Source organism: Notolabrus celidotus, chromosome 1, assembly GCF_009762535.1.
Source record: "Notolabrus celidotus isolate fNotCel1 chromosome 1, fNotCel1.pri, whole genome shotgun sequence".
Classification (NCBI taxonomy): Eukaryota; Metazoa; Chordata; class Actinopteri; order Labriformes; family Labridae; genus Notolabrus; species Notolabrus celidotus.
This window is the reverse complement of record NC_048272.1, coordinates 3,580,123-3,600,089: the sequence shown is the minus strand read 5'-3', so window position 1 is coordinate 3,600,089 and position 19,967 is coordinate 3,580,123. Positions and strand designations below refer to the sequence as shown.

General features: G+C 39.8%; 1 protein-coding gene across 1 annotated transcript; it reads left to right on the top strand.

Annotated features, from left to right (window-relative positions):
• Positions 1-13,812, top strand: dgkab (diacylglycerol kinase, alpha b). Its single transcript, XM_034688133.1, has 24 exons — positions 1-235; positions 1,040-1,121; positions 4,377-4,453; positions 4,819-4,963; positions 6,070-6,144; positions 6,312-6,361; positions 6,559-6,633; positions 6,728-6,844; positions 7,026-7,143; positions 7,349-7,437; positions 8,298-8,408; positions 8,492-8,590; positions 8,693-8,743; positions 9,404-9,477; positions 9,608-9,682; positions 9,768-9,853; positions 9,935-10,024; positions 10,106-10,266; positions 10,412-10,476; positions 10,560-10,650; positions 10,746-10,926; positions 11,068-11,188; positions 12,052-12,112; positions 12,254-13,812. The coding sequence occupies exons 2-24, from the start codon at positions 1,049-1,051 to the stop codon at positions 12,332-12,334; spliced, it is 2,166 nt and encodes a 721-aa protein (XP_034544024.1). The 5' UTR covers positions 1-235; positions 1,040-1,048; the 3' UTR covers positions 12,335-13,812.
• The last annotated feature ends 6,155 nt before the right edge of the window (positions 13,813-19,967 follow it).

Below are 19,967 nucleotides of genomic sequence, written 5' to 3'. Positions count from 1 at the left end.
ACAAATCACACAGGCGCGCGTGCGTATCAAGTCATGTGTGTTTGAGTGGACACGCGCGAGGTGGTGCCACTAACTGTAAACATGTCACCAAAAGCTCCTCCTCCGCCCTTTCCTAATCCCTTATATCCGCTAATACCGCACGGCAGACATTTACCCAGAAGCATCAGCTGTTGTGGAACTCCGAGGTTGGGACAGTTTAACATTTACTTCAGCTGGGGACTGAGAAGACTTAAAGGTAAGAAAGGGAACAGCCCACCTCCTGTCTGGATAAATAAACACCTGTGTGTGTGTGAGAGAGAGAGAGAGAGAGAGAGAGAGAGAGAGAGAGAGAGAGAGAGAGAGAGAGAGAGAGAGCTTCAGTTATCCCGTCTGATAGATGCTATTTGAAAAAAGGGGTGTTACATGGTGATTTGTCATCTGTTTTAGCTGCACCTTACATTTCTAAATAAGCTGTTTAGTTGTTGTTTGGGTTTCTAGTTGTTGTGGGATTGAAGACTTGGGTAGAGCATTGGTGTGCTTCATCTAACTCTTGTTTTCAACATCACCACACCCTGAATTACTTGTACTTTATTGCATTATAATTACCTGCTAAGGGTAGTTTCATGCTGACACTCCATAACCTTTTATGTTATGACCTGCAGCCGAATGTGCAGACTATACGGGTAGCTACAGGATCTTACAGTAGTGACAAACATAAAGCTTTCTCTCTGAATGTGGCACATCATGTGTATATTTCTACAGTTATTTCTCTAGTGTAGAAGAGAAATCCCAGACACTCTAAATATCTTGATCCAGACACTGTGTATGATCAGTGTCCACAGAGAGAGGAGTGTTTCACTTACTACTTAGCGTGTGTAATCCAAAGAATGGAGGCAAACCAGTTGTGAGTCACTGCCACAACACTGGATGACAAAAAAGCCATGACAAAAGACTTTGCCCTTGTTTCTGCAGGTTCTCTGGAGGTGAACGTCTCATCCTGTGAGTTGTTCTCCTCTCTGTCCTACCTGTGACTCTCTTCGTTATCTCTTTGCTCACTTAGCTGATCAGCATGGCCTCCTCTGATGATACTGAAGAATCTCTGACTCCGGTGGATTTCATCCAGCTGCAGCATTACATGGAATGTAAGTTTCTCCCTCTCACTTACTGTTTTAGCTACTGGGGGAAAATATAATTTAGAACATCAACTCAGGTTGCAACAGTTAAAACACTGGGGACGATACTTAAAACTGACTGAAATGTACTGTGTTGAAGCACACCAAGACTGGTATGAACATTGGGATTTCTTACCTAATTAAAAAACATCCACATTTAAGGTTTGAAAACAGCATTTAAATGAAGAGGTATCTACTTTTTAAAATGAGCTCTGAATGTTGTCAATGAACGCAGACTCAGAATCTGCTGGTTGGGACTTAATTGTCACCAAATCTATGTGAAATTCAAAGGATTTTTTTTCATTTCATTTCATTTTTATTTTAATTTGATGCTCAGACCATGATCACATGGTATGGAGCCACAGAACATAAATTACAAATAACAAACAATATAATGATGGCACACGCCATGTTTGAAGTACAACAGATCTTACTTAAACAATGGAAGGACATTCTTCAGAAAGCTCCTAATTTACAGATAGGTTTTGGCTTATCTGATTGCAAAAGCAGAATTAATTTAAACACAGAGGGACGTTGAAAATGATACGTGGGTATGAACCTCTCTCTATTATTCAGAATGCTTGTGTTCCTGCATTCAAACAAAATATGATACTCATCGCCCACACGATCATCATTACAGAGATTACAAATCCTCAGTTTTCTATCCAGGCCTTTATACCTTCCCGTGACCTTAGGGATCCTGGTGTTATTCGTTCTAAAATTACAAATAGCCTGTCTATACTTCTGGTTTTCAAATAACAAATATTTTTCTAGTTTTATATCACATTTAAATTGTACATATAAATCACATGATGTCATTTTATCCAGTTCACCTTGCCACTTTTGCAAAAACTGATCTTTAAGCCGGGCTGCACGGTGGTGCAGTGGGTAGCACTGGTGCCTCCCAGCTAGAAGGTTCCTGGTTCAAATCCCCGGACGGCTTTCTGTGTGGAGTTTGCATGTTCTCCCCATGCATGCGTGGGTTCTCTCCGGGTACTCCGGCTTCCTCCCACAGTCCAAAAACATGCTCAGGTTGATTGATCACTCGAAATTGCCCATAGGTGTGAGTGTGTGTGTGAATGGTTGTCTGTCTCTCTGTGTTAGCCCTGTGATAGGTTGGCGACCTGTCCAGGGTGTACCCTGCCTTCTGCCCGAAGCCAGCTGGGATAGGCTGCAGCCCCCCTAGACCCCTAACGGGATAAGCGGTCAAGATAATGGATGGATGGATGGATCTTTAAGCCTCTGTTCAACAATTCGTCTAAGCCAGTTAATGCTGTTACACTGCTGTGTGATCCACCCGCCCCATAACATTGATCACTTCACACACACACCTCACATCCATACCGACATTAACAAGGGGTAAACAGACAAAACAATACAAAAGAGCAATATCATTTGAATACATTAGGGAGAGCAAGATCACACAGCAATAGTTGATTATTACTTGAAAACAAGCTAGTGCATTGTGGAAGTCACTCCAATCTTCAGAGGCAGAGGTAGAGTGCAAAGACATACAAGTGACACAGATTAATTATGTTTTCAAAGGATTTTTTAAAACTCCAATCTATGTCACTGAGCAACTTCTGCACCAAACATCCATGCTCGTCCCACCCACTCTATGGTCCCACTCATGCCCTGTTTACAGCCCCTTGACCTTTTTTAAGAATGTTTATCAGTTTTGAAGAGGATGGAGTGAGGATCAGACGTGTAGGTAAAGTTAGATATGATATGAAGACTTTTTAAAATAATGATGTGAACAAGTCCAGAGAAAGGGAACACACAATAATTGGATTCAAGACTCAGAATGGGAAAAACAGACGAGAAGAGAGGTGGGGGACTGGGTGTTTTTAAAAGCAAACTTAAGACTTACCTTTTTAATCTAGCCTTTAATTTTGAGTAATTTATTTTTAGCCCTGGACTGCATTATTATTATTATTATTATTATTATTATTATTATTATTATTATTATTATTATTATTATTATTATTATTATTATTTATTTATTTATGTATTTATTATTATTATTATTATTATTATTTATTATCATTTATTATTACAATAATAATAATAATAAACCATTATTATTTGAATCATTGCTTTAACATATATTTATCTTATTTAATTATTTATTTATCTATTTATTTCTTGTATTCGCCTGATCTTGTTAACACTACCTTATATTTTACTTTTCTTTCCACTATTACTTATTTTATTAGTTTTACTGTATTGATTTTATTTTATTTTTAAGTCTTTTATTTATAATCTTGCCTTTTATAATTTTAATACTGCTGTTGGTTTCTGACTCTCTGTTATTCTGTGAAGCACTTTGGACTGCATGTTTTTTATGTATGAAAGGTGCTATATAAATAAAGTTGAGTTGAGTTGGGTGTGTGTAGTTACAGTTAACAAAGAGAAGAAAAAGTAGATTTCATTCACTCAAATCAATAAGAAAACTTTTATCTTATTCTTTCAGATTAGACCGTATGTCCTGAACAGTGTAGCAAATGGGGGTTAAATGTGAGGGATCAAAATGTGCAAGCTCTAATACACCTGACGGATCACTTTAATGTTACTTCCAATAACTCTCCATTGGAGACGTGAGCAGCTGTTGTCAGTAGTAATGGACATCAGCATCTGACAGGGAACGTTTCAAACTCATACGGTGTCTCTCTGGAGAATCATTCAGCATCGACACACGAACAACGTCTCCAAAATGTGAGTGCATGTTTTTGCACCGTGAGGTTTAAACCAATGCAGACTTTGATGCATCTGTTGACAGGAAACAGAAAGTATGAGGACAGAGCTAAAAATATTCCTGCGCATACTCAGAAGCTTTGAAAAGAATGAAATGGGTGTGTAGGCTTTTAGTGTTGGGGGGGGGGGGGGGGGGGGGGGGGACTTTGCACTGTTGGATAATGGATAGATGGATAATTACACCTGCACCTCTGTGGACCTCAGAGACCTGAACACACTGCTGCGTGCTCCTCTGGGAGCAGGGAGCAGATTAGTCAGATTCACACTGTCTGCCCATGTTGTTTGTGTCCTGGTTTAGCACTCAGGATGTGCAAAATAAGTGACAGGAGCAAATAGTTAAAGAACTGAATGTGTCACTAAGTTAGTCTGGTCTTTATTTTTAGAAGAGAGGATCACATTTGATCTTATCCTCAAGTCCTTTATCATTTGTTGAATTGCTCTCCTTTTACCCTGACATCTTCCCCTATACAGACAGCAGTTTCCGGGTGAAAGATGTGATAAAGGAATTTCAACCTGGAGGTAAACTGGCTCAGCACACCATTGGTGAGGTAAGTTTTCTCAACAGTGATTATGTGGAACTCTTTACTTGACAAAGCAATGCATTTTGTATTTCTTATATTTGAGGTTTTAGTTGTAAAGCAAAAAGTAATTTCCTTGAAAGAAAAGTCTCCATTAAGTCAAGGTTAACAGTAATTGATTTTGCTTTAGTTTTCTTCACTTTATTCTGCATACACTTCAGGTTTAGTCGTGGATTGCTGATAGGTTCCACTCAGCACTCTGTGTGTGTCCTCAAAAAGTATTCACAAATTCAAGCCCCAATAACAAGACATCACCACAAATAGAAATGGTGCACTGTCACATGATTTGAATCTTTTTAGTCTATTCTGATAATGACTTTGATTTCGCTCCACAGTGCGTGGATGCAGTGGGCTTCTGTCTCTTTCTAAAGACCTACCTGGAAGTGGATGATTTACCTGCACATTTCTGCCAGCGCCTGTTTCGCTACTTTCAACATGTGGAGCAGGATTGGTACCCAAAGAGCCTCCTGCCAGAAGGAGGTACATTATTTTATTTATTTGAAGTCCAAACTTCTTTTATGTACCCGCATGGTGCAGATGTTAAGAGGAAAAAAATCACCCAGTTCTGCAGCTACGCTTAGCTTCTGATGCACAACAGCACTTCCAAAAAAAACATCAAATATAATTTGACAAACTTTAGACACATAAGAAGCTGTTTTTCAGTGGATGCAGCCAAGACTTTTATGCATGCTATGATCCTTTCCCACATGTCATACTGTATCACATGCTGGGGTCAGACTGGGTAGTGGTCATTAAACCACTTCACTCTCTGTATAAACAAACCTTAAAGATACTGGACAAAAAAACAATGCAATGTCACCACTGTAGGATACTGTAGAAACATCATCTTTTGAGCTTTGAGAATTTTAAATTGTTTTCAAATTTGTGTCTTGTGTATAAGATTTTAAATGGCTTAGCCCCGCCTCCACTACATCAGTTTATCAACTTTCGCTCAGTGGACTCCATTAAATCCACAAGAATATCTTTGTTTAGAAATTGCAATGTATCCTTTCGCTGTACTGCCTTTGGACAGTCAGCTTTTTGTGTGAAAGCCACAACTCAGTGGAACACCTTACCGGAGGATATTAAGAACTGTGAATCTCTCAGCAGCTTCAAAACCAAACTGAAAAGTCTGCTAAAGAAACACTCAACACTGCAACCACTGATTTGATACATTTAACTTGATATACAGTATTGTTTGTTTGTTTGTTTGTTTGTGCGTGCGTGCGTTCGTGCGTGCGTGCGTGCGTGCGTGCGTGCGTGCAAACGTTTTAACAATGTGATGTTTTAATTGTGACCTGCCAAGGGACTGCAGATGTAAATTAGCTTTAAGCTAACTCTGGTACAATGCATCAAATGGTGACATTTATGTTAAATATTGCACATGGTCCATTTACAAATAAATAAAAAAAAAAAAAAAGAATCAATGAAAAAAAGAATGATGAAGAAACAGTCTACAGTCCATGGAAAATTTTGTTTTTCTATTGCATCTCAATCCCAATAATACAAAAAAAAATGCAGTTTTAGGTCTCAGAAGTGTAATAAAATTTCCAGTTTGATTAAAAGTTATTTTCCTTTATCCTCAGGCGGGGTCTTGCTTCGTGATGTGTCCTGTTACTTCTCGGTACTGGAGGAGGGACAGCCACGGGAAAAACTTGAATGTTGGTTTCATCTACCTTTTGAACATTTTTTGACATAGTTTTTTCACAGTGTACACTGCATTTAATAAAAATTCACCACTGATAAATAATTCAGACTTGTAATTTAGGAAACCCTAGAGAGTAAAAAAACATCATATGGATAACTGTCTGACTTTCTTTTTCTCTAGTTACTTTCAAGCTCTACGACAAGGACTGCAACAAGCTCCTTGACAGCTCTGTGAGTTACTCTAAATCACTCACCAGTTTCTTTAACTTTGTTTTTGGTTACATTTAACTTTGAGCCATTATGTACCAGCTTAAATTGAGTGGCTTGTTTTGAATGCAGTGTGAAATAGTCAGTCTTCACTGTATTTTTCTCATTGATTAAGACAGATAAAGTTAAATCTAACATCATCCCTGTTCTCTGTCCTTTAGGAAGTGGATCGTATCATTACCCAGATGATGCGAGCAGCTAATTACCTGGGCTGGGATGTGACTGAACTCAGACCTGTATGACAAGTCTCATTTTAATGTCTTTTTCACTTATTTACATTGAATAAAATAATTTGTCATAAAATACTAAAGACACTTGATGGTTGGACAGGTGCTGAACCAGATGATGATAAACATCGACGTGGACGGCAGTGGGACGGTCACTCTGGAGGAGTGGGTGAAGGGAGGCATGAACAATGTGCCTCTACTTGTTCTGCTTGGACTAAAGGTGACACAAAACGTTTGATATTTGTCACTTTACATCACATTAGTTTTCCCATAACATCTGCTGTTTTATACAAATTATGAACAAACTGCAAATGGTACCTTAATACAAAACACAACACTGACTGTCTGATTACTTTTTTCTTTTAGTTAGTTCTTTACTTTTGCTGTCCCCTCTCCCACAGATGACTGAGAGGGACGGGCAGCACATCTGGAGGATGAAGCACTTTAACAAGCCGACGTACTGCAGCGTATGTCAGAGCATGCTGCTCGGCCTTGGGAAGCAGGGACTCTGCTGCACCTGTAAGAACTCAATACGTCCAGCAGGGGGCAGCTGAGCACCTCACACACAGGACAAATATGACTGAGGGGTCTTTATAATGCTGTTTATGATTTTCAGTGTTAATGTATTTACCAGCCAATGACAACAGATCTGTTTATGCCACAGTATTAAATTAAACTTAGAGGACACAGACTTCATCTTGACCCACATGTTTTTCTTCTGCAGGCTGTAAGTACACCGTCCACAGTCAGTGTGCCAACAAGAATCCTGAACCCTGCGCTCGAACCTTTGTCAAATCTAAGAAGGATATTGGTGTAAGAAGGACAAAAGCTCTTCAACTTTATCTTTTCCAACTTTAAGTTACACCTTTCAACCTTCATACTACTGCCTGAAACCTCAATGTTTCCTACTGACGAATGATTGTAACTTTACAAGTCACAAATTGATTTTAAGTATAGACTCAGTCATTTCCAAAAACAGCTCAGCACTGGAGTTTATTTCAGCTAGTGTTACTTTAAAAGGAGGAGAAATGCATTTGCTTGGTCCGTGTATAATTAAGGATTGATACACGTGAATATTTCTGGCAGATGAGTCAAAATAAACAGGCCCAGTTTGAAAAAACAATGGTTCAACTAATATTTTCACAGTGATGACTGAACTGAATGCTTGTATTTTGTGCTGTGATATATTATTCCTCTCCTTACCCACTAAAATCTAACTGGCATTTTCAGTAAACATATGAGTAACTGGGAACATTGGAATGAAATTATCAGTGTTCAGCACAGCCCATCAGTGTTTTTTTTTTAGCTATGGATCACATCCGACACAGTCTGCTATGTACATCTGTTAAGTGTCCTCATTTTGCCCAAGCTTGGACAATGATCCATTTGCTGTCCTCTTCCAGTGCAGCCTCTCAGAATCTGTTCACTGATTCACATTATCTTGAATAAATCACAACAGAGAGCTGGCCAAATTACCCTGGTGCTTTGGGAGGTTTGTGGTGCCAGTGTGCTGCCGCAGAGATATATGATCTTTGATATTTAGGATAGTAACTCATGATTACTGCCATAGTTGGTAAATAATAAAAAAAAAGGATAAATAATTGAAATAGGATTTGTAAAAGTGTATTCAGCTTTCTTCTCAAGCTCTTTTTGTTTACTCCTTTGTGTCTCAGGTAGCATCTCATGACTGGATACGAGCTGACTGTAAGTCCACCAAGTGTCAGGTCTGCCACAAGAAGATAAAGACTTTAGCAGGGAGGCGGTGTGTGTGGTGCCAGGAGAAGGTGAGTAAATTTTTTTTGGCTCCTTGCCAAAGATAATGTTTTTTTTTTTGTTTGCTCGCTCACCAATGTTTTGTTTTTTAAAGCGTCATGATGAGTGTCTTCTCACTGGGTCATCTTCCTGTGACTGTGGACCACTCAGAGACCATATACTGCCTCCATGGGCCATACATGCCATCTCCAAGGTTAAAATAACCGCTCAGTGATAAAAAGAAAATACTCTAAATTTGGCTTTATGGTATTGTTTTAAAGTAATTTTCTTAATGTATTTAATAATTGTTCTGCAGGAGGAGGACACCAGCCTGTTAAATGTCACCCCTGATGGCCACGTCTTGCAGGTCAGCTCCTATTAAATGCTCCTTTCATTCCTTTTTCAAGTATTAGTGATTAGAAACTAATTTCCTGAACACTTTGAGGTAGCTTTGATTTGTTACCTCCTTTTAAAAAGGTAAAAAAAAAGCATTGGAGCTTAAAGTCACATTGCTCTAGATTCCAGGACCAAAGCTGGCAAAGATACATTTACCTGAAGCTAATTCTATTGCTACATAAAACATGTCTTAATGCACTGCTTCTGATTGTAGCAGGTTTTGGTTTGCTCTGTTTTGTTATGTATGTTAATTCAGGAACATTTTACACATTCACAGCCCACACTTTCCAGCTAAATATTCCTACACACCTAAAAATATCTGCCGTGGCACTGCCAGCCTTTTATCAAAATGTTAAATATAAAAGCAAACATTCGTGTTGCAAAAATGGAAAATAACCCGAATCTTTGATAGCTGTGCTTAAAGAAAAAGTCTGTTTCCTTTAAAGTAAGCTCCATCGTCTTTATTTAACAGCAGCAGATGTTTGACTGATGCCTCCTCAAAGACTGTGCCTGACTCACAGCTTGTGTTGTTACATCTCTCTCTCTCTCTCTCTCTATATATATATATATCATGTTTTTCTGTGAGTTACATAAACTACAAGATCTTAATCTATCATGTATTTTTCTTCAGACTCTTCCAATTCCAGACACCCACCCACTGCTGGTGTTTGTAAACCCAAAAAGTGGAGGAAAACAGGGGGAAAGGTAGGACACATGAAGGCCAGACATGTTAGAAATATAACCACTGCTAGAAAAAAATAGAATATGAATTAGGTCCATTTTATTCTCTCCCTGCTTGGATGTTTAAATTTGTGTTTTTCTGTGTTTTCCACAGAGTCCTGAGAAAGTTTCAGTACCTGCTGAACCCCCGTCAGGTGTACAATCTGTCCAATGGCGGCCCTACAGCAGGGTACCATAAACTTTTACTGCTGTGAGACTAACAGTCAGACTTCCCCTTACATGGTTTTAATCCCCTCACAATTTTGTCTCTTCAGACTCCACTTCTTCCGCAACCTGCCTCAGTACAGGATCCTGGCGTGTGGAGGAGACGGCACTGTTGGCTGGCTCCTGGATGCTATAGGTGCTGTAGATCTCTTTAGTTTTCAGAAAAGAGTACTGAATATATAACCTCTAAGGCTAAATACTGCTCCTGTGATTTCAGACAAAGCAGACCTGCAGGTGCATCCCCCTGTGGCTGTCCTGCCTCTGGGCACTGGCAACGACCTGGCTCGCTGTCTGCGCTGGGGAGGAGGTGAGACCAGCTCCACCATCACTGAGTTATAGGAGCCCTATGTTGTACACTTATTAAAGCTATTCAATTATTCATTGACAGGCTATGAGGGTTCAGACTTGAGAGAGATCCTGAAGGAGATTGTAAATAGTGAGGTGATTGGGGTGGACCGCTGGAGCATCCAGGTGATCCCGGATGATCCGCAGGAGGCAGGAGATCCTGTGCCCTACGAGATCATCAACAACTACTTCTCTGTTGGTGTGGTGAGTTACAGTAAAGCTTCAGCTGAATGTTGATTGACTTCTTTAAGAAAACACATGACTCTGTATGTTTATGTCTATGCAGTAACATCAGTATTTTGTCCTAAACATGACTTACTATGATTTCGTGTCTATCCGGTGTGAACAGGATGCTTCTATTGCTCATCGTTTCCACACCATGAGAGAGAAACACCCCCAAAGATTCAACAGCAGGTGAGGATTCAAATGAACTGTATGAATGAAGAGGAAAAACTATTACTACTACATTTTTAATCAATTAAGCATTTGTTTTTCAGAATGAAAAACAAACTTTGGTACCTTGAGTTTGCCACTTCTGAGACCCTCAGATCCTCCTGCAAGAGGCTTAAGGAGTGTCTCACAATTGAGGTTAGAATATCCAACAGTCCTGTAGCTGATGTGTCAAATTATTCTCTAGTATAGTTTTTTACACTCTAAAGAACCTGCAGTTTTGTTTCCCATAGTGCTGCGGAAGACCTCTGGACCTGGGCAACGTGTCTCTTGGGGGCATAGCTGTCCTCAACATACCCAGCATGCACGGTGGCTCCAATCTGTGGGGCGAGTCCAAGAAACCTGATAACATGCCAGAGGTGGAACACAGGGATGCTATTACTGATCCTGAACTTCTCAAAACTATCCCCCAAGGTGAGACTAGGCTGGAAGGAGGATGTTTTTATTGCTGTACTCTCCTACATATATATTTAGTTCACTAATGTCTTGTGTGGCTGCCGTTGGCCTGGTTGTTTATCATACTTATTTAATGTTGAGTGTGTTGTTGCTCTGCAGATATGAGTGATAAGCGTCTGGAGGTTGTGGGGCTGGAAGGAGTCCTAGAGATGGGACAGATCTACACTGGACTGAAGAGCGCCGGACACAGACTGGCACAGAGCTCACAAATTACTATAAGGTGTGTTCTCTTGCCTACAGGAAGTGTTGTAGGCTAGTCATCAAACCTTGAGTCCCAGTCGAGTCTCGAGTCCTCAGTGATAAAGTCTGGGTCACCTAAGAAGAATGTAGATAAAGTCCTAGTCCTAGTTGAGTCTTCTTTGTAAATATTATTTATTATAAAAAGTTCCGGTGTTTCACTCCCAACTATTTACTGTATGAACCAGGACTGTGTGGGACCTTTTGGATGAGTAAAAACACATTAGTTAACATTAGATTCTGACATATTCTGTCAGCATGTCAGGAAATTAATATTGTCAATGAACTTGTGTCGTGCATAAATGCACACTGCGCCTCTCTCAATTGGGAGATGCACTCTTGATTCTACTGCAGCTGGATCACTGCAAACTACTTGCAACCCACGACTGCTATTAATCAGAATTTTGACTAACCAACTATCTTGGACCCAGTGGTTAAGTCCCTTTGGTTGCTAACATTACTATTAGCTTGCACTAACATAATCAACAGTCCAAGTAGGCAAGCTTTAGTCTCTTACTTTACTGTGTGCATCATGCCAGGCCTTGCTCAAAGCTGAATAATTTATTAGGCCCTGAAAAAAACTTTCAAAAAACATAAAACAGCCTTAAATCAATTAATAAGTCTGACTCCTTGTCTCCATCTTTCAAGTCTGTACTCAAGTCTAAGTCGAGTTACAAGTCCTGAAAATCAGGATCAGACTCAAGACCAAGTCCTGTACTTGAGTACTACAACACTGCCTACATCCCCTCCCCAAATGCAGTTGTGTTCAAACAAATACAATGTATTCACATTAAGTATAAATAGTTCATTACAACTACATTTGACTTTCTGCCTTCCTGTTTTTAGGACAATCAAAGCCCTGCCCATGCAAATTGATGGGGAGCCCTGGATGCAGCCTCCATGCACTGTAAGTGTTAATGACCAACACAGTCAGAGAAAACAGCTAAGATAAAGACATCACATATTTGTGTATTTTATAAATTACATTGCTACACATAAACATGCATTGAATTAAATAAATCTAAATTGTGTATTGTATTCATCATAGATCCACATAACTCACAAGAACCAAGCTAACATGCTGATGGCTGCACCACCAAAACATTCCAGCTTCTTCCACCTCAAATAGATTTATGTTTCCTCCTCATCTTCCTGTCTGCTGAGCATCACAACAAACCACCTGCTGTATTATTATAAAAATGTTGCAGGATGAGTGTAAAAAAACAAACAGAAGTTCATCGTGTAGTGTATAACTCTGTGTTTCTTTTATTAAGTATTAATGTGTACATCTTTTACTTTTAACCTTTAATATGTTGTGAGAGTATTTCAAAAGTTCAGACAGCTTGCACTTGGGCAGAGACCACACTGACGGAACAAATCAAAAGTCCAAGTTTTACTTCTCAGTCTGATCGCTGCTATTGTGTGCCAATTTAAATGTTATGAATCCTTGTTGTTTGTAATTGTAAATAAAAAAGCAAAGCGTATTGTTTCATGTACTGCACAGGGATAAGAAGAATCTTAACTTTATCTGTGTCGTGATAAGTTTGCTGAGTTGTTTTGTTGAGCTTAGTGCTTACTTCCTAATGCAGTGAACATTCACCTGGCTTTGATTAGCCTCCCAGAGCTCACTGCAGCTCGCCCCCTTTTTTGACATCACTGTCTTACTGGTCTTTCCTTGTCTTTTACTGTCAGTGTGTAACACATAGAAACAAATGCTATCATATATCCATTCCAGTGTTTCTTATGACTCAGTGTTAGTGAAATCATGTTGGAAGGATTCATTTGGTTATTGAATACAGTAGCAACGACATGTACTGTAGTTCAAAAAAGCTGCTTTAATCCTGCTCTCTTGCATTGAACAAGTTTCATATAAAACAGCCTACTATTGTATTTAATCCAATAAATACTCTGGAGAAGGGTAGTGTTAGCTCTGTCACACTTTGAAACCTCTTTCTGAAGTCTTTGTAACAAGATTCCTCTTTCTGTCAGGCTCATGGAAATGGACAGAAAATACACAGAAACCTCATGATTCTAGTTCAATCAGATGAATTATTCACACTCTTAAAACATTCTATAAATATTTTGTGACTGGAGAGAATTTTGGGTAGAAATGGTGAGGTTTAGTTATTTTACAGCGATCTGCATTTTACATATTAATCTTCAGGAGCCTGTCTGTGTTGGATTTCTATTGAACTAACTGTAAATACATTTAACATGTTGTATGCTCATTTATTATATTCATCATGAATCATATTGTTGTCCTCTTCAAACGTGTCCATCTTAATAATACTGTAAACTCATGTTGCTCATAGTTAGAAATCACATCTAAACATTTAATGATCCTCAGACTGACCACCTGCTAATCCGGCAGATAAAGGAGTTTGTTGCATCTTGAACACTTTTTGTTAAGAAGCTGAATGAATGTTTTTTTGATCTGCTTTGGTAATTTGTAACACGCTGTCTGACAGTATTATATACTAAAGGTGAAAACTGTGTCTGAAAGGTTTAGGTGCACTGGAATAAGACAGACTTGTAATATGATGTACTACAGATTTTATTGTGTGGATAATAAATTGTATTCTTCCTTACTCTATGAATGAAACACAACTAGGTGGTTTGATGTCCTACATAATTAATCTCAACAGCATGCTGCTCACACTGCTTTAAAAGAGCAGACAAAATCACCACATTAAAAATTGCACTCTCGTTAATTGTTCATCATAAAGAATAATAACACCACTTATTCATGTAGGCTTGTTTCTCAAAGCATTGAGTTGTATATTCATGTTAAGTATTGTGTGTGTACAGTATCACTCTGCTTGCAGCCCACTTAGTGGAATCTGAAATCTAAGTTTCTTAAATCTCTCAAAGCATGAGAGCACACATTAAGGCTCTGCATCTGTGTGGGAGGAAAAAGCAGCAGGACTAATCCAGAAGTGGCAAAAGCAGACACAACACTCTCTCTCTCTCTCTCTCTCTCTCTCTGTCTCTCTCTCTCTGTGTGTGTGTGCGTGTGTGTGTGTGTGACATACTTTAACTTAATTTGGTAAAGACATTAGACATGAGGAGTGATTTAGGGGACTGATAAAGAGAGAAGAGGATAGGCATAAATCACATTTATAAATAAAAATCTAAATATGAAAAATGGAATAAAACATTCCCAAATTAAGTTATCAAATGTAGTTGAAGTCGTACAAAAATATTCTACAATGCTAACCAAGGAAGACCAAATTATTTCTAATACAGTTATTCTCAGTCGCTTTGGTACATTTCTCAGATCAGAATTGAAATTCTCAAAACTACTTGTTCAATCTTCACATCATTGCGTCACTTGTGCACATCAAAAAAGCAGTTTCTCATTTCTTTGAACACGTTGCAAATGCTTTGGTAACATCCATGCAAATGATTATGTTAATTCTCTGCTGTTTCTTACATTATCAAGTGCTTATGTCATGTTGATCAAAATGTATTATAATGGGTCTCTGTTGAATAGTCTCACCCTCTACAACATTTAGGCATTAGTTCATCGCATAAGTCTTCACGTGCAAAATGGTTGAACATGCTGTTAGAATATGTCAGTCATATTTCTTTACATTTCCATTAGACTTTTCTAATCCTGTCCTGAATTGGTAAATTTCTCCCAGGTTAATCTTGACTTTCTCTAACAAAGGGAAATATGTGAAGCATTAGATCAACCAATGATCAACCAGTTTTCTATAATAGCTCAAAGGTGCATCTCATGAACCATCAACTGGCAAGTATATATATATAGCTGGAGCACAACACAATTTACAATGTAAAAGCGTAAATGTGAATCTTGTTCAGTCTCTTGCAATCAATCTCCCACATACACTAAGGTGTAACTTACAATTTACAATAACTGTCATTAAAACTTTAGCCATAGTTAACATTCAGAGCGTCCCTCCAGAGTACACAGTTATATTGACAACAAGACTAAGCAATTTGACTGTCTTATCTGTACACAATGACACAAGGACTTGTCATTCTGATAGCACTGACATGTTCATTAACACAGATATTTACTTTTGAGAGATGGACTAAGGATTTTGAGCAAGATACTGGCTTTTGCAGGTAATTCATGGTGTTTTGCTATTTGTACAAATTGTTTTGAGAAACGCACTCACTGTTTTGCAAATGTCGAGGATGATTCGAGAAATGCACCAAAGCGACTGGGAAAAACTGTAAATGTTCCTTGTTGTGTACAGTATACATAAATTGTCCACAAACTCATTTAAATCTTACTTTATATTTCACTTCTAGCGAAATACTGTATAATTATGTTTGTGAACAAATGACATTGAATTTACAAAAAACAAGATGTGATGAATTTTACTGGTGAAAACATACTATGGCAGACAGTGGTCATGCTTTAGGTGCATAAACGGCAAGTGAAATGTAGCAACAAAACAGCATGGGTAAATAAGCCTGTGGGGCCATTAAGAACAAAGAGAGATTGAAGAATACATCTGGAAAGAAAAAGGTAAGAGCATTTCTCACTAACTATACTATTTACCTCATAGATGAACAGTAATAGATTAGAATTATAATGAAGTTTTAAAAATTGTCACCTCCTGTGAGGTGATTTTATCGGGCTGAAACAGACTGTAATTCAAACTGATGCCTCTTTATGACCTTCAAAAGCAGACCATCAGGAACATGTACATTAACCCTCCTGTTGTCAATTTGACCCATGGCATATTCAATTATCCAAAAGTGTCAGAACCCCAAAAAATCCCAATAAACATTTTTTTAAATCTAATTTTTAACTCCATTACTAATGTCATATCTTGACCACCCGTGATATGTAGATGCAGAAGGAATCTTCGTGACACTTGCTTGCTTGTTTAGTAATGTATTTATTTCAAGAAAACAATACCAGTATCGGACAAGCACGGTGGAATGCCTGGAAGACAGCTCTGCAAATCTGCTGACTCCCACAATGCTGTTGACCAAGACCTTTTATAGGTCTGTGAGCCAGTGACATGGCCTACTAGAGAGTCTAAACTTATCTTAACCTCTAGTTATTTATTGTTCTCCCCTTTGCTCTGCTAGCCTAAGGGTCACAAAACGTATCCATGCATGTCACTAAATTGGAAGGGGGTCTCAATCAAATTTCCTTGAAAGTCTGGGGCAACATAGGTTTCTCCTTGACTTGTTTTACTTCAGTTACTTATTTCCTATCAGATACTTCACTAACCATTTAAATCAAGACTTGGTCCATTAGTGTTCTTTAATTCTCACAGATCATGGTTCAATGAGGATAACTCACTCGTCTTTCATGAAAATTCATGTTAAAACTTTTCTTAATGTACATTGGAAAGCCCTAAATATAAATGCAGTAGTTTTACATGGCATAGATTTGTGTTTCTTTTATTTTAAATCTTTATTTGTTTTTTTTTTATGAAGTAATGTTGATAAATTAACACGACTCCTCTTCTGTCAAATGCTGTCCAGGTTTTTATGCTGCATTTAGCTGGTTTGGAAGGCATATATTGCCTAAAATAGACTTTAAAAATGGTCAATTTGACCCGCAACATAACAGGAGGGTTATATATGTATTGTCTAAGGCTGCTGGTTGGGGGTAGTTGTCAGTCCATTTGGTTAATTACATGCAACTTGAAGAAGCCCTTTTTTGTTTAGTTTTCCATGACAGAGATTTCAACTGAGTGATACATTTTATTGTTAAAGTAACACAAGGTAAGATTTTTTTTACTGAAAGAAAACACGACTGACATGTTCAGGACAAGATCAGCTATGAGATAAGTAGTACCACTTTGTCCTCAGGAGGTGCTAAAATCAGCATAATCTAAAATAGGTAAATGTAGCTTACACACCTTGATCTTTATGAGAATATGTTCTGATCATTCAAATTAAGAGATTAAACATGCTTTTTTTCATGACTTCAACAGGCAGATTTGTTGATTTGATTTGTGCATAGCATATGTCTGCTATTTTTCCCTGCGTATGTGTGGCAGCTTGCTCTTGCATGGCTGTGTGAAGGAGACAGGAAGGAGATGTCCAGTCTAGTTTGTTGGTACAGATATCAACACAACATGGTGCTAAAATACCTGTGACGAACTGTATCAGCTCCTGGCAGGTCTGCACAGTCACACAAGCTGCAGATCCTGACATCCTCCAAAAAAAAAGAGAAACCTCAGCAGCCTCTCACCCTGAATGATCCCTCTCACTTTCTGAAAAAAAGAAACCTGATCATTTCTGTATTTCCCCAGAGAAGGTTCAAGTGTTGGGGTGTGTTGTTTCTTTCTGGTAGTTGTGGAAAATTTATGACATAAGGGGTATTAGGTGTGGCTTAAATTGATGCTGACAGATAGACAAATGCAGCTGAGGCTTTGACATCTATAGTGCAACGAGGATGCATGTGACATTACAATGTGACATGGCCGAGGATTCTGCAGCTATTGAATGTAAATTACTGTCATTGCTATGGTGTTTGTGGTTTTGGTTGTTACAAGACTGTCATCACTAAAGATATCAAAGACATATGCAAAATAGGTGATGGTGTGTGTGTAAGTATATATATACATACACACACCATCGCTAATATATAGAGGGGGTACGGAAAGTATTCATACCTCTTCACTTTTTCTATATTTTGTTATGTTACAGCCTTATTCCAAAATGGATTAAATTCTTTTTTCCCTCAATAATCTACACACAATACCTCATAATGACAAAGTGAGAAATGTTTTGAGGAAATTTTTGCAAATTAATTAAAAATAAAACACTCGAATATCGCATGCACATATGTATTCACACCCTTTGCTTTGAAACTCAAAATAGAGCTCAGGTGCATCCTATTTCCCCTGACCATCCTTGAAATGTTTCTACAACTTGATTGGAGTCCACCTGTGGTAAATTCAGTTGATTGGACATGATTTGGAAAGGCACAAGCCTATCTATATGAGATCCCACAGTTGACAGTGCATGTCAGAGCACAAATCAAGACATGAAGTCAAAGGAATTGTCTGTAGACCTCCGAGACAGGATTGCATCGAGGCACAGATCTGGGGAAAGGCACAGAAAAAAATTCTGCTGTGTTGAAGGTCCCAAAGAGCACAGTGGTGTCAATCATACATAATGGAAGAAGTTGAAATCACCAGGACTCTCCCTAAAGCTGGCTGCCTGGCCAAAATGAGTGATCACGGGGGTGAAGGGCCTTTGTCAGGGAGGTGACCAAGAACCCAACATAAATCACTTATGTACATGTGATGTACAATTTTTTTTCACTTTTTCATTATGGAGTATTGTGTGTAGATTGTTGAGGGGGAAAAAAGAATTTATTCCTTTTTGGAATAAGGCTGCAATATGACAAATAGTGAAAAATGTTAGGGGGTTCTGAATACTTTCCGTACCCACTTTGTATATATATTTATTGCAAGCCGTTCAGGAAATAAATATATATGGAATGAAGTCTGAATATAATGAATGAAAGTCAGAATATCCATCCATCCATCCATCTTCTTCCGCTTATCCGGGTCCGGGTCGCGGGGGCAGCAGTCTCAGCAGGGAAGCCCAGACACTCCTCTCCCCGGCCACTTCCACCAGCTCTTCTGGGAGGATACCGAGGCGCTCCCAGGCCAGCTGAGAGACATAGTCTCGCCAGCGTGTCCTGGGCCTTCCCCGTGGCCTCCTCCCAGTCGGACATGCCCGAAACACCTCCCCAGGGAGACGCCCGGGAGGCATCCTAACCAGATGCCCGAACCACCTCATCTGGCTCCTCTCGATCCGGAGGAGCAGCGGCTCTACTTTGAGCCTCTCCCGGATGTCTGAGCTCCTGACCCTATCTCTAAGGCTGAGCCCAGACACCCTGCGGAGAAAGCTCATTTCGGCCGCTTGTATTCGCGATCTCGTTCTTTCGGTCACTACCCACAGCTCGTGACCATAGGTGAGGGTCGGAACGTAGATTGACCGGTAAATTGAGAGCTTTGCCTTCTGGCTCAGCTCTCTCTTCACCACGACAGACCGGTACAGCGCCCGCATCACTGCAGACGCCGCCCCGATCCGTCTGTCAATCTCCCGCTCCCTTTTCCCCTCACTCGTGAACAAGACCCCGAGATACTTGAACTCCTCCGCTTGGGGCAAAGACTCCCCTCCGACCCGGAGAGGGCAGGCCACCCTTTTCCGACTGAGCACCATGGCCTCGGACTTGGAGGTGCTGATCCCCATCCCCGCTGCTTCACACTCAGCTGCAAACCGTCCCAGCGCGAGCTGGAGGTCACCGCTCGATGGAGCCAATAGGACGACATCATCTGCAAAGAGCAGAGACGGAATCCCAAGGCCACCGAACCGGAAACCCTCCGCCACTTGGCTGCGCCTAGAAATTCTGTCCATAAAAGTTATGAACAGAACCGGTGACAAAGGGCAGCCCTGGCGGAGTCCAACCCCCACCGGGAACGAATTCGACTTACTGCCGGCAATGCGAACCAGACTCTGGCTCCGACAATACAGGGACTGAATGGCCCGTAGCAACAAGCCATCCACCCCATATTCCCGGAGCACCCTCCAAAGGATACCTCGGGGGACACGGTCGTAAGCCCTCTCCAGGTCCACAAAGCACATGTGGACTGGTTGGGCAAACTCCCATGCCCCCTCCAGCACCCTCCCGAGGGTATAGAGCTGGTCCAGTGTTCCACGGCCAGGACGAAAACCGCATTGTTCCTCCTGTATCCGAGGTTCAACCAACAGCCGGACTCTCCTCTCCAGCACCCTAGAGTAGACTT